Source organism: Nycticebus coucang, chromosome 5 (genome assembly GCF_027406575.1).
Source record: "Nycticebus coucang isolate mNycCou1 chromosome 5, mNycCou1.pri, whole genome shotgun sequence".
In the NCBI taxonomy this organism is placed as follows: domain Eukaryota; kingdom Metazoa; phylum Chordata; class Mammalia; order Primates; family Lorisidae; genus Nycticebus; species Nycticebus coucang.
Window position 1 is genome coordinate 1,097,479 of NC_069784.1, and position 15,077 is coordinate 1,112,555.

At 40.9% G+C, this 15,077-nt stretch overlaps 1 protein-coding gene across 9 annotated transcripts in view; it reads left to right on the forward strand.

The window, feature by feature from the left end:
• LEPR (leptin receptor) overlaps nucleotides 1-15,077 on the forward strand; it is a 64,839-nt gene that overhangs the window by 14,497 nt on the left and 35,265 nt on the right. For all 9 annotated transcript variants that reach the window (XR_008380031.1, XM_053590325.1, XM_053590324.1 and 6 more), the window contains exons 2-6: nucleotides 4,694-4,753; nucleotides 5,760-6,089; nucleotides 8,624-8,747; nucleotides 11,936-12,144; nucleotides 13,798-13,943. Coding sequence is in view for 8 of the 9 variants with exons in the window: in XM_053590325.1 (XP_053446300.1) it covers nucleotides 4,714-4,753; nucleotides 5,760-6,089; nucleotides 8,624-8,747; nucleotides 11,936-12,144; nucleotides 13,798-13,943 (849 nt within the window). In the remaining variant the exon portion in view is untranslated. The remainder of the gene's footprint in view (nucleotides 1-4,693; nucleotides 4,754-5,759; nucleotides 6,090-8,623; nucleotides 8,748-11,935; nucleotides 12,145-13,797; nucleotides 13,944-15,077) is intronic.

The window sequence follows — 15,077 nt, forward strand, 5'->3', positions numbered from 1 at the left end:
TAGATTTAAGAAGAATTTGAAAGATAAAAATAACACAAATAATCCTTTACAAGAGAAATTAAAAGTCTGGTTTTTCTTCTGAAAACCCAAATGTGATGAACCATGCCTTCCATTTGAGTGACCGTTAAGGCAGCTGCCAACATCACATGACTATTGCTATGGCCTTCAACAGGACTCACCTGTTGAAGCCAGACCATCAATGCAGTGGCACTGAGAGGTGATCAGGTCATGCATGGAACCCCACAGTGGGGTCCGTGCTCTTCTACAGGAGGCCCTGAGAGCTCATCTGCCCTCCGCCATGTGGGGCCACCTGTGAAAATCTGGCCCACACCACCCTCGAATTCATCCACCAGAACTGTGACAATGAAGTCTGCTGGTGATGACCCCCTTGGTGTGGCACCTTGTGGGACTTTGTTCCAGCACCCTGAATGAACCAAGACGGCTGCATTCCAGGGGAACTCCAGCGGCACCATCCCAAACACCTTGCAGCTTCACGCCTGTCAGTGGCTGAGTTCCTGGAGCTGGAAGATCGCTGAAGAGTGTGTACCTGTGTCAGGGGTTCTTAATCTGGGAGTGCTGGATAAACTTCAAGGAGTTCTTAACTCCTTGAAATCACAGCCCTAATTCTGAGTGTGTTGCACCTTCTCCTGGCAGCTGGTACATTTGCTCGCAACGAATTCTCCGTGAGGTCTATGTTCCAAAAATGGTGAAGAATCATGATTCTGAAGGCCCTGGTGTTAAGCCCTATTCTCAAAGAGCTATTTCTGGGTGGCCCACATCACAAAGTCCCAGAGCTGAAATGCTGGTGTGGATGTAGAGAGAAGGGAACGCTTTTATACTGCTGGTGGGATTGCAAACTAATACAACCTTTTTGGAAGGAAGTATGGAGACTCCTCAAAGAGCTAAAAGTAGACCTTCCATTTAACCTCACAATCTCGTTACTAGGTATCTACTCAGAAGAAAAAAAATCATTTTATCATAAGGACATTTGCACTCAAATGTTTATAGCAGCTCAATTCACAATCACCAAGATGTGCAAATAGCCCAAGAGCCCATCGACCCACAGACGGATCAGTCAACCGTGGTGTGTGCACAGCAGGGAGCCCTGTTCAGCCATAAGGAAGATGGAGACAGTGCATTCTCCTTAATAAAGTATCTGAAGAATGGAAAAGCAAGTACCCGTTGTGCTCAATACTAATTTGAAACCAGTACATGAACAACAACAGGCCCACATGAGAGGAAAACACAATTAAATTAAGAAGTGGAGGGAAGGGGTCAGGAGGAAGGGTGTCTGGGTAGGCCCCCACCTGATGGGTCCAGAGTGGGGGTATGTGGCACACCTCCTGGGTGAAGGCTTCAACTACAACTCAGCCGTTACCTGACAAATGAAAATAATGGAACCTAATCGTATGTTCCCTTATATTAATCCAAAATAAAATATGTATATATTAGAATGGCTCTTTTAAAGATTGCTTTTATTCAGTTTTGTCTTAAAGTTATGACACCACCCTATATCAGAGGATACTTTAAGAAACATCGTACTTACTATTCGTTCCTTTAAGTAATGTTTGTGGCAGGCAGGTTTATTTGCTGGAAGGTTGTAAGAGTCAAAACATCCTCTGATCTAGTGGAGTTCACACCCAGTGGGGGGACGGGCATGAACAAGAAAAATAATAAGTCATATCCACACTAGTGTTACATGATAAGGGGAAAAAAATAAGCCAAACAGCAGGTATGGCATGTTGGGCTGGGGAGGTGTTGGAATATTAGGTGGCACAGCTTCTCTGAGAAGGTGGGCTAAACAGAGGGGGCGCAGAGCTGATGAGGTCCTAGTAGGATGTGATCGTCCTCCTTAGATGGACACTCACTCCGAGGGACAGGCAGCTGTGCTATTCTGAGGACGAGAGAACGTGTGAGCACTTATGTGTCAACAAGCTCACGCCAAAGGCTGTGTTGAGAGTGAGACTGGCCAAGGATGGGGAGGAAGCAGGGAGACCAGGTAGGAGGCTTTTCTGATCGTCCAGGGAAGAGAGAATGGTGGCTCAGAGCAGGATATTGGCAGGGGAGGGCTTGAAAAACTATGGAAATTTGAAAGTCCTGCGAAACTCTGGAACTACTAGGATGTTTATGGGGATCTTACCTGTTATCTTATGAAGTTAACCAGGAAAAATTTCTTTCCGTTCTAAGTATTAGTGTCGTTTGTACTCCCAAGCTGTCAGTTTCATCTTATGTACTCTGCAGATTTATAATCAAACAATTTGACCGAAAGAAAGCTTAGAACAAATTCATGATTTCTCTTCGGGAAGTGTATTTAAATTAATGGTATTTGGTGTATTAGACTTATTTGGGGTATCCTACTATTAATTTTCCTTTTGCTTGATTTTTTTTCTCACAGTGTAAATATTTATGCCATTTTTTCCCTTGTATTATTTCTGTTGTAAACCTCCTTTTATTACCTGTGGTACAAGTCAGGGTACCCATAAATATTTCTCTGTCTGTGTGAGACACCACCTTTCACAGCCTGTTTAATTTAGCTCCTTGTCTTTTATACACTTGTGCTTGTTCCTCTGTTAATTAAGAGTAAAACCTGACTGCAAAAACGCAAACCATCAGAATAGCTTGTTTTGCAAGGAGCTTCATTAAATAAAGAAATGGTTGTCCTATGTAGGGAAAACAGATGATCGATTGGATCACTTAGCAGATCAGTGAGTTAAAAGTGAGTCAACTCAATTGTTGGACTGAATTACTGGTCTCTGGTCAGTTCCGTGAAAACACTTCATTCCGTGACGTTTTGTACTTATGACGTATCTTGAGTATAAAACTTGCCCTTGAGTTTATTTTATGAGAACATTGTGTATCAGAAACATGTAGCATATAAAACAGGGAGGGATTTGCACCAATTTAACATGATTAGATCATGAGGATTCCAAACAATGACCTGTTTGTGGAAATCCTAGAGAAACACTGTAACATTAGTGTAGAAATCCTGGTAGGGAACGGAGAGTCGGAAAAGCAACTTTGTCACCTTCTTCATTCTCACCCATTTTCTTCCCAAGAGTAGGTAAATTCTAAAATAAATAAACATGATCTCTATTTTCTCATCAGATAATCCCAGATAGGAGGAAGGAGACATGTTTCTCACTTAATATTTTATGACATTTGGTGTAGCAAAACTGCGGTTTCTCTTTTGTAATCAAATCTCTTGGGATCACGGGCAGCTCTGAAAGGGATTCCAGAGTCACCCTCAGTTAGGTTTGCCGCTGAGGAGCCTGAGGTCTGCAGTGCTGAGTGCCATGTCCACAGCTGATGAGCAGAAGAGCCCAGCCCGGCCCCTGACACCGTCTGATACCTCAGAGCACTTCCACGGGTTAAACTGGGCCCCCAGTCCAAGTTCATATAAAGAGAGACTGGAACATCAAAATTATGAGCACAGATGTCCGACTATTTTTCTTTCTGCTGAATATTGCAGGAATAAGAGCTGTCTTGGGTCACACAGTAAAGAAATATACAAACACTGAGGAAAGCTGGTGAGCAAAAGAAAAGGTCTGTGTGGACTTTGCACGAGGTCCGACACCACCGATGAGCAAGACAGTCTCAGATAATCTGCATTCGGCCCATGTGCTGTAGGGTTTCATGCCAAGTCCAAGCCCTGGATATTAAATTTACACGACCACTGCGATTCATGACACAGTGGTACAAACAGCCTTATCTGTGGTGTGCTTCTCACTAAGTAGAACTCACGGGCAAGCTTGTACATAAAGTCACTCTCCATTCACATTTATTAAGCCAGTGCTCCCCAACCTTTTTGGCACCAGAGACTGAGTTCATGGCAGATGATTCTTCCACGGATGGGGGTAAAGGGGTAGTTTCGGGATGATTCAAGGGCATCACAGCTCCACCTCAAATCATCAGGCATGAGGTTCTCAGAGGAGCACATGCCCTCCACCCCTCACATGCGCAGTTTGTGGGAGGGTTCGGCTCCTGTGAGAATCTAAGGCCACCACTTACGTAACAGGAGGGGGGCCTCAGGCGGTGATGGGAAGCTTCCCGTGCTCACGTCCGCTCTTGTCCTGCTGTGCTCCTGGACGGTGCTGGGGACCAGCACATTAAGCCATCAGACCTTCCTGGAATTACTCTGACAACCCTCCCGTGTACCTGTTACCTCATCTGCAGAAGGATGGTGGGTTTCCAAAGGCATGTTGGAAAAATTTCTCCCCTTCATTGGAAATAAATATCCAGTCATTTCCTCTGCAATGACCATTTGGCTTCGAAGTACCACAGTGAAGATAACGGCGTTACAATATAAAGGAGATCTGAGGGCTGAGCCTGAAAACAATGAAGACGGCAACGTTACTGGTGTTCAACAGCTGTTACCCCTGTAATCAGCACCGTGAACACTTCAGTTACAACTTCAGTCCCATCCTGTGACGCCTGTCCTGGCTTGTTATGGGATGAAGGAATGCTGAATTTTTTTTTTTTGCTTATATTTTCAACATGTACAATAGGATGTGAGCGGCAATAAATGTGTCTCTTGTAATTCAGTGTGGGAGGCTTCTCTGATATTGATCCAGAATATTACAGGAGATAAAACTTTAAGACACATTTATGATCCTTTTCCTCTTGTGGACAGACAGCTTGTATATGTGTGTGTATGTGTATGTGTGTTTTAACTTTAGATTTACTGTTTTTTCAGGTGTACTTCTCTGAAGAAAGATGGTTTGTCAAAAATTCTGTGCAGTTTTATTACATTGGGGTAAGTTATTTGATGTTTTAATAAGATAGAAATTTTGCCTTTAGAGATTCTGCATCATTTATTGGCAAATGGAATTTCCTTTCCCTGGTTAGGAGTTTTAATACATTCTCTTGTTTAAAAATGCAAACAAAAGTACGCGTAAAAATGCAAACCGCCTCTCCTCCTGGTGCAACCTGATGGGGCGTCTTCCAGGATTGCAGCACACACTTACACACATCAACTTATGTCTGTAGTTATAAGGATAGAATGGTTTACATAATATCGTGTTTCTTTTTTTACTTTTCAGATTAATATAAGGGTACATGCAGTTAGGTTACATTGTTTGCATTTGTGAGGTAAAGTCTGAGTTCCAGTTGAATTCTTTACCCAGGAGGTGAGCCACGTGCCCTACATGGTACCTGATAGGTGGGAACTTCGTGAACCCCCTCCCTGCCCTTGAATTTAGTGTGTTTTTCTCTCTGTAGTCAATCTATGAGTTTCAATATGGTACTGAGTACATGGGCTACTTGCTTTTTCATCCTACAGATACTTTACTTAAGAGAATGTTATCCAAACCCACCCCGGTTAATATAAAAGATGCAAAGTCCCCACCTTTTTGTGGCTAAATAGTATTCCATGGAATACATACACCACAGTTTATTAATCCATCTATGACGTGATGGACGCTTGGGTTGTTTCTGTATCTTGGTGATTGTGAATTGAGCTGCAATGAACATTTGAGTCCTTATGGTAAAATTATTTTTTTTCCTTCTGGGTAGATGCCTAGGAGTGGGATGGTGGGGTCACAGGGAAGGTCTGCTTTGAGAGTGGAGTTATGTCTATAAAGAAGGGCCCCTCCCAAGGGTAACAAACAGTAAAGTGGAAGCACAGAGTTAGTCCTTAGGCCCGGAGTTAGAGCTTGGAAATCATTATTCTGAGTCCTACATGGTTTAATCTCAGAGAGTTCCTATTATGTCTTTGTCAAAATTATTGCTGTTCTCTGTGTGTCTTTTTAATGTCCTAACAGAATTTATTTATGTGGTAACTGCATTTAACCCATCCTATACGATTACTTCCTGGAGATTTAAGTTGTCCTGTTTGCCACCAAATGCTACCCACGACTACTTCCTCCTGCCCGCTGGAGTCTCCAAGAACATGTCAGCTTCCAATGGCTATTATGAGACATCTGTTGAAGCTACATCTAATTCAAGTGGTACCTACTTTTCCAACTTACCCAAATCAACTTTCCACTGTTGCTTTTGGAGTGAACAAGATAAAAACTGCTCCGTACTTGCAGATAACATTGAAGGGAAGACATTTGTTTCAACAATAAATTTTTTAGTTTTTCAACAAACAGGTAAGTGTTGTAATGTTCTAAGTGCTGGCTGTTATTTTTTAACTGTATTCAGTGAACAAAGTGTTTTAATTCTCTGAAAACTGTGTGAAATAAATGTCCCTGGCTTTGATTCTTAATATTATTATCATATTATTATTATTATTATTATTACTGTTTTGGCTGGGGCTGGGTTTGAACCCACCACCTCTGTTATATGGGGCCGGTGCCCTACTCCTTTGAGCCACAGGTGCAGCCCAATGTTATTATCATTTTAATATTAATAACGCAATTGGGACCATCATGTGATCAGACTACTAAGTAAGACCCAATTGTTCATATCCCATAAGAATGTAATATGGGACTCCGTTACCTTTAAGTACATCCCTTATATCTTCTAAATTTGCTTTGAAATAGAAAAAAATTATCTTATTTTTGTTAAAAGAAATATCGAGTGACTAATAATACTACTGACTTAGTTAAATTTTAAGATGTTTATGAAAAATGATATTTGTTCAGTCAAGGAATCTCTGAAACAATGTACATTTTAAATGAAGGGCTTTTAGCTGTTGTTTTAGATATAAAGCATACTGAATGTAGCTAGGATACTTAATAATTCTACATCTGGAAATAGCAATAGCAAAATATTGCTAAGTCTTCTGGAAAGGCTAAATAAGATGGAGGCAACTTATTCGGCCAAGAATCGAGACTTCCGGTGTGAAAACATAGGCATATGTAAATGTGGTTCTTCTGTGCGGGGTTAGTCAGGATTTCTCCGTGAGACTATTGACATTTTGGGCCAAACCCTTCTTGGTCATGAGAAGCTCTTCTGTGCACTGGGAGAGGGTTAGCAGCAGCCCTGGCCTCTCCCCCTGAAGCTAGCAGCACCCCACGCCCAGTTGTAATGAGGAAATATCTCTTCTGGGCAGTGCCTGTGGCTCAGTGAGTAGGGCACTGGCCCCATATACTGGTTTGAGTCTGGCCCCGGCCAAACTGCAACAACAACAAAAATAGCCGGGCGTTGTGGCGGTGCCTGCAGTACCAGCTACTCGGGAGGCTGAGGCAAGAGAATCGCTTAAGCCCAAGAACTGGAGGTTGCTGTGAGCTGTGACGTCATGGCACTCTACTGAGGGCGATGTAGTGAGACTCTGTCTCTAAAAAGAAAAAAAAAAAAAGAAATATCCTCAGATGTCACCTGTGCCCTAAGCACCATTGAGTGGATGGAAGAAATACTCCAGTGTGCTGAAATCAGCTTAGGAATAAGGATAAAGCACACATTTGCAATAAAATCACTTTGAAAACAAGTTAGTGGTGGCAACTCCCACCATCTCTAGTTCACCTCATAGTCATTAGCTTAATTTTGAATTAAGCACTCATGTAGGGAAACTTAACCTAGTTATTGTTAAATATGCTAAGGACAAAGTTGAGAAGTTGGCCTTCATGATAAGCTGTGAAATAGAAAGAGATGTTAGCCCTTTCTTCAGTTGAAGCAAAATGATTACGATGATGTAGATTTTAATTTTACACGATAAACAAAGGCTAATGATTAGTTACTTGAGATTAAGTTTTCATAACTATAAGTACTAGGTGAAGTAATAGTTACTGAAGATTTCAATTTATTATTCTGCCAAGTCTTGCAAAGTCCCCACTGGCTGGAAATCCTGGTTTGGGGAAACAAGTTAGCGTTGTCTTAAGTCAGTTGTGATTTCCAGTTGCTGTTCTTGCTTTCTGAATTACAAATCACAAGTTTGTCTCATTACTCCGCGGAGTGTCTCAGTGCAGTGGAATGTGATATGCTAATACCCACTGTACTCGAGTCCCACATTGTTACAATGACAAGGATTTAGGACTTGGACCAGAGCTCAAATGTGAGGCCTCGTACCCGTGCATGTTTGTAACTTGATTTTTAGTGTTTTTTTTTTGTTTGTTTTGTTTTTTTCTCTCTTGCAAAGTGAGAAGGAACTGAACCAGGGGAGTTTTGAGGTCTTTTGTCCTACTGAAGTGGTTTGGGATTAAAGAAAAGTTTGAGAAGCAATAATTGAATTTAATTCTCTTACTTTACAAAAAAGGGAAACTGAGGCCCCAAAGGAACAAATGGCTTGTCTAGACGTACACCACTAGTTACGGTCTGTCCTTACCCCTTGGAATGGGCAGCGGCATTGTATCAGAGCACTGGTAAATTTAACTTAGCTCTTCTCCTTCAGAGACTTGCTTTTGGATTTCATGTACTTTTCATGATGTTTTTCGGATTTCATGCACTTTTCTTTCTTTCTTTTTTTTTGGAGACAGTCTCACTATGTCGCCCTTGGTGGAGTGCCGTGGCATCACAGCTCACAGCAACCTCAAACTCTTGGGCTTAAGTGATGATTCTTTTGCCTCAGCCTCCCAAGTAGCTGGGACTATAGGCGTCCACCACAGTGCCCGGCTATTTTTTGCTGTTGTTGCTGTTTTTAGCTGGCCTGGGCCGGGTTTGAACCCGCCAGCTCTGGTGCATGTGGCCAGCACCCTAACCACTGAGTGATGGGTGCTGAGCCTCATGCACTTTTCTTTAAATTCAGGTGCAAACTGGGACATGCAGTGTTGGATGGAAGGGGACTTGAAAGCGTTCCTCTGTTACATGGAGCCATTATTAAAGAATCCCTTCAAGACTCATAATTTTAAAGTCCATCTTTTATATGTTCTGTAAGTATCACATAGATTAATTTGGACATTTCTACTGTGTGAATGTTTGCTTTAAAGAGCTTCTGTGTGCAGAAGTGGATTATGAAGCCCCTCCCCTCTCCACATCTCCTTTTGTACCTGTGAACCCTTACAGGGAGCAGTCTGTATTTTTTACCCTCTCCACATCTCCTTTTGTACCTGTGAACCCTTACAGGGAGCAGTCTGTATTTTTTACAGGTAGCTTTCTTCTCTGTCGTGTTCCTTTTCTCCCCTCATGTGCATTTGGGGAGCGAGATGATTTGTGTATGGCAGGCATCTCGTCTGAAAGAAGCACGGACCCAATTCAGGGGTCCACGGTATTTGAGTGGAAAAGGGTGAAAAACTTGTTTTACATTTCTTTTTCAGTTGAGGTTTTTCCTATTTGATCTCTTCTTAGCTGTAAAAATAAAGGTGCCCAATATTCACCTGTGCTAGGCATGGAGCTGAAATGGTGGTTTGTCCACTTTTAATCCTAACAGCCAAGGTACGTGCATCACGCAAGTTCTCTGACAAATCCAGTGATAACACTCGCCATTTCTATGTGAGTTTTAACTCCTTAAAATCATTTCTCATTAGTTCTTTTATTTGGTGTTTAAAGAGAATGACCCACCTGCTTCAGCCCCTGTCACTGAGCTGGTGCCATTGATGGGCCCTGAGTGCTTTGCAGAGGAACCTGCTGGGTAGAAGCATTGGACTCGGGGTCAGAGCCCAGATGTGCTTTCTAGAAACCATATATAGCCACCTAAAATTGAATTTTAGTGCTAACCACTTATATTACTAACTTCTGAATAGAAAAATTGCTGAAAGGGTAACATTTGGAAAGAAGCCAAATTTAAAATTTGTTTGCCAAATGTTTTTGTGCTATTTTCACTTTCAAGTAAAGTTTATTCCCTTACATGGATTCTAAATAAACAGTGGTGCCGAGTTTGCACACAGTATGTCTAGGCAAGGCATGAAATATTCTAGTGCATAGAACATGTCCAGGAATTTCAGAAGGTCTTAAGGTTTCCTTATTTTGAGCCAAGTATATCTCCTCTTACTTTTAAAATTTGATGAACCCTTTGTCCTTATGCTTTAAAATTATCATTTTTTAAAAAGCATCACTGGATGTTCATAAGGACTTAAAACTTTTAAAAGCCCTTTGGAAGATAAAAGCTCTTAAATTCTTATAACTGACTGGCCTGTAAGAAGGCTGGTCTCATGTAGACTTGGAAAACTTCCCCTCTGATAAATACAAAAAGTATCTCATGCTTTTCCTCAAAGAAAAAGTTATTTTAAATAATTGTATAATCCTCTACTACTCCAACTTATAAAAATGTTTGATAAATTATGTTTAATTGTGGTCACTGATGTCTTCATTGTCTCTAAGTAGGACGGCGATAGCACCAGGGAGACTTGCCTGTGGTAAGGAGACACAGTGGATGTGAGAAGTGAACTCCCAAAGGGAGGCCAGAGACCTCACTGAGGCTGGGTCAGCGGCCTCTCTGGGCCTCACTTTCCTTATCTCTGAGGCACAGGGCCTGTCCAGCCATCTTTTTGTTATTAATTCTATTTTTGTGTGACTTGAATTCTTTAAAATTTACTGAGCCTTGTTTTATGGCGCAGAATACGGTCGGCCTTGACCCTGTTCTGTGAGCTCTTCAAGGGAACATGTGTTCGCTGCTGCTGGACGGCGTGTCCTTGAGATGTCTGTGCGGTCAAGTTGGTTGATAGCTTTGTTCAAGTCTGTCCTAACCGAACACTGTCCACTTGTCACATCAGTTTTGAGGGGAAAGGGGCTGAAACCTCCATTGACAGCTGTGGATTAGTCTAAATGTCTTTGAGTTTCTATCATTCTTTTGCTTCATTTATTTTGAAAATCTATTACTAGGTGATAAATGTTTTGGATTATTGTATCCTCTGAGTGAATTGACTCCTTTTCAAACTTTCCTTTCAAAACTTTTATGAAAACTTTTTAAATTCCTGGACATTTAGTGGCTGCTTTGAAATCTACTTTATCTGATAGGAATGTGGCCATTCCAACTTTCTTTTGACTAAACTTGGGAGGGGAATATCTTTTTTTTGCTTATTTCCTTTTACTTATTTGTGTTTTATAGTTGAAATAACTTTCTGGTAGACAGTTTATAAATGGGTCTTGCTTTTTTAATATAATCTGATAATCTCTGCCTAAGTTTAAATCTATCTTTTATTTCTTTTCTTATCTCATTTGTTTTTTGTTCCCCTTTTCTTCTTTTTATTCCTTTTGTATTGAGCATTTTTATTATTCTATTTAATCTCTGTTGTTGCTTATTAGGAATATCCTTTCGTTTTTTATTTTATTTATTTTATAGGGAGCAGTCTGTATCCCCTTTATTTTAGTTTACTTTGGTTTTTTTGCAGTTTTTGGCCGGGGCAGGGTTTGAACCCTCCACCTCCCGTATATGGGACCGGTGCCCTACTCCTTTGAGCCACAGGCACCATCCCAATCCCCTTTATTTAAATGGTTCCTTTAGGATTTATCTTTAACTTATCATAGTCCAAGTGACATCATACCTCCAAGAGATATGGACATAATACCACTTCACATACAGTGTAAGAGCATTATAAATTTCATCCCTTCCAAGCTTGGTACTAATGTCATACCTAGGTTATAAAGCCCACACCCTACCTGGCTATTATTTTTGCTTTGAATAATCAACAAATATTTATGCTTTTAGTTAAATTTTATTTCTTAATGTGAAAGCAGGTTGTTCTTGCCTGAAGGATTTCCTTTAGTACTTTCTGTAATGCAGGTCTGGTGGCGATGAATTCTTTGTGTTGGTATGTTTGAAAAAAGCCTTCCTTTCATCTTTATTTTGAAGGATGTTTTTGCTGGATCTAGGACTTTGGGATTTCAGGTTTTCTTTCCTTTTACTACTTTACTTTTGCTTCGCTATCTTCTTGCTTATGTTATTTCTGATGATTAATCTGCTATAATCTTTATCTTTGTTTTTCTAATAGAAAGTGTCTTTTTTTCAGATACTCTTCTCTGGATATCCAGAATAGTATAACTTGATTTGCATTTAGTACCCTGCTTTAAAAGCCCATCCAGCACTTTCATGTCCATGTTGATATTTATTTATTTATTTATTTTTTATTAAATCATAACTGTATACATTAATATGATCATGGGGCTCTTATTTCTTACGTAGGCCTGAGGTGTTAGAAGACTCCGCGGGGGTCCCCCAGAGGGGCAGTTTTCAGGCAGCTCCGTGCAGCTGCGATGCTCATGGGCGCTGTGATTGCCTTGTGCCCGTGCCAGCCACCAAGCTCAACAGCAGCCTCCTTATGTATTTGAAAATCTCATCTGGTGGAATAACTTTTCAGTCACCTCTGCTGTCAGTTCAGCCCATAAATGTCGGTAAGTTGTGTGCTGAAATAATAATAGATCTTAGCATCAGCCAGACAGGTTACATATTACTTACAGAATTTTACCAGCTTATCTCACTTTGGCCAATGTTACATGCATATAGTGATAGTAAATGTAGTAAAGGGGGTACTAAGAACAGGTTCAGGAATGATTTAGGACGAATCTATGTCTCTGCAATTGTCACTTAAATTCTTTTTCTGAAAACAATTTGGTTTCTTTAAACCCTGGATCTGTCTAATGGACATGTACTGTTGGATGATCACTATTTCACGTGGCAGATAACTAACATGGAAAATAATTAGAAGTGTGTTTCCTACCTGAAGTTATTCCATCAATAAATATTTCTTAGAGATTCATGTGTATCAGGGATTGTTGTAGGAGTGGGAAGGACAGTGAGGACTGCAGCAAGGTTCCTACCTGGTGGAGCAGGAGCCAACAGCAGTGGGCACACACAAATAGTAGCCACGTAAACAAGTAATTTACCGTACAACTCCAATTATAAGAAAATCTCAAATAACAGGCAAGGCTCCAATTTTTTGAGTGCAAAGGTCACCCAAATCTCTTTGGATTAATTTAGATAAACAATTGCAAATATGAATGTTAACTTAAAGTATTTAATTTACTAATTTAATTTATATACATGTGTTGAACTATAATTTAGCAGTGTTAATATTTTCTACTTACATTTCTTGAAATAACTATATGCAAACTCTTCACACTCAATTTGACATTGTTGATATTGGTGTCAGTAGAGCCACTTTTCCAAGTATGTGACATGACTTCATTCAAGCTGTATTTAAATATTTCAAAGGTTTTGTTGTATGCTTAAAACTATGCACACACACACACAGCCACATACTATGTGACGTGTACACATTCCCTGAAACTCAAAAGTCAGGTAGCAAATTAGAGTCCCTGTTAGCCTAAGAAACTTCACCATTCCGTCTGGTGACAAGCCGGGGCCTGCTGTGTCTGTTGCATGGAGACATTCGTGCTCTGGGTTTTTTGAATAGGTGTTTCTGGATTATTATGATTTAAAACTAATATATATGATGACTTTTTGCTAGTTCTATGGACTTTCCAAATACTGTTCTGTGGAATGCATTCTTTGCTACCCACTAAAACAAGTGCTGTAGGTAGGGATGTGGGGAGATTTCAAATGAGTTTGAGACATTCTGGGTTAAAGTTAAGTAGGATTTTTATATCACAAAATCACAGTTAGCAAAATAATGTCATTTACTTATTTATAATCTTTACCACTTAGAGGGAAGGAAATAAAGATACATGTTTTTTTTTGTGAAATGTTCTTTCTTTTAAATGTGTCTCTGTACTCTAACCCATGGAGCAGCAGGTCCCACTAGGGGTCTGAGGGTAACATCTGCAACCAGTCTGCACGGCCCGTGACCACATGTGAAGAGGACCAGTAAAAAAAAAAAAAAGATACAAGGGTTGCCATGATAAAGTAAAAGAAGCAGACTTAATACTTAAGCTTTTTTCTTCTGGGTCCGTAATTAGTCCCTTTATAACTCACCTCTTAAGTACTTGGAAGGCAGACTATACTGAAAATTAATCTGATTTTATGTCACTCAGATAGGATTGTCATGGAAATTGCTCGGCTTAAAAGTATTCTCTTTTTTCCTCAAGTGAAGCCTGACCCACCAGTAGGTTTGCATATGGAGGTCACAGATGATGGCAGTTTACAAATCTCTTGGTCCAGACCCACATTGGTACCATTTCCACTTCAATATCAAGTGAAATATTCAGAGAATTCTACAACAATGACAAGAGAAGTAAGTATATTTTAGTAAATAAAATGAAAAGTTGAGAAACAACTAAAGACCCCCTAAGTCCCTTGGAAATTGCCCTCTGCATATTAAATGTGCATCCCCCTTGTAAAGCAGGATGAGTTTAACCCAGTGTTACATTCAATACGTGTGTGGGGTTTTACATTTCCTCCTTATCATGTGTATTGTTCGGTATATTTAAATCATTTTCTAAATGTAGTGGCGGGAAGATTCCTTGCTGAGTCTTTTGCTAGGCCTCCCTTTGCAGTTCATGTAAGATATAGTTTCAGCAAAGAGCCCTGCTGAGTCATCTTGGTGAGAACCCCCAATCCTTGATATCTGATTGATATTTGATCAGGTTCTTCACCTCCACCACCCCCAGGCGATGTTTCATCACTCTGTCCTATCCTCACCAAGAATCCTGTTAGGTCAGGTTGGCCGGAATCCCCTCACTTCTCCAATTCTTCTTTGCAATTTCCAGTCCACTGTCCCCACCTGCTCCTTTGCTATAGTCCCCACTTGCTCATTTTATATGGAATTAGCCCCCAGCAAGGCCCGGCTCAGTGCTCCCTATACCTGCTGTGCTGGTCTCCAGTAAAGTCTTCTTTACTGTGCCTAAACAAGTATCATTGAATTTTTATTCTTTACCAATTCGCTCTGTGTTTATTGAGTGCAAACTAGGTGGCAGGAACTTCATCAGGATGCAGTGAGCTAGAGCAGGATACAGTGCTGGTGGGGATGGAGCTTGGGGCCTGTCACGAGAGGGTGACATCTGGACCAGGAAGTGAGTGAAACGCTAGAACCTAGAGAATTGGTGTCTACCACACACAGTTCCAGTGAATGTGCTCATGTTTATGCAGCAATGCAGAGGCCCATGTGGCCCAGGGAGTGAGGCAGGTGACAGCAGTTGTGGATGACATCAGTGACCAGTGGCGGGGTGTCTCACGAATGACATCTTGGGCCAGGGAATACTTTGGCACTTTGCTTTGTGACACTAAGTGTTATATAAGGTAGAGGTTAAAACCAATCGTTTTAGATCTGGGCAAAGTTGTAAAAGATGTTATTGTCACAGGGAGCAGGGTGGCTGTCCTCAGTGTGATGTGTGTGGGATGCTACAGCTTCTGGGGGCTTCAGCCTTCT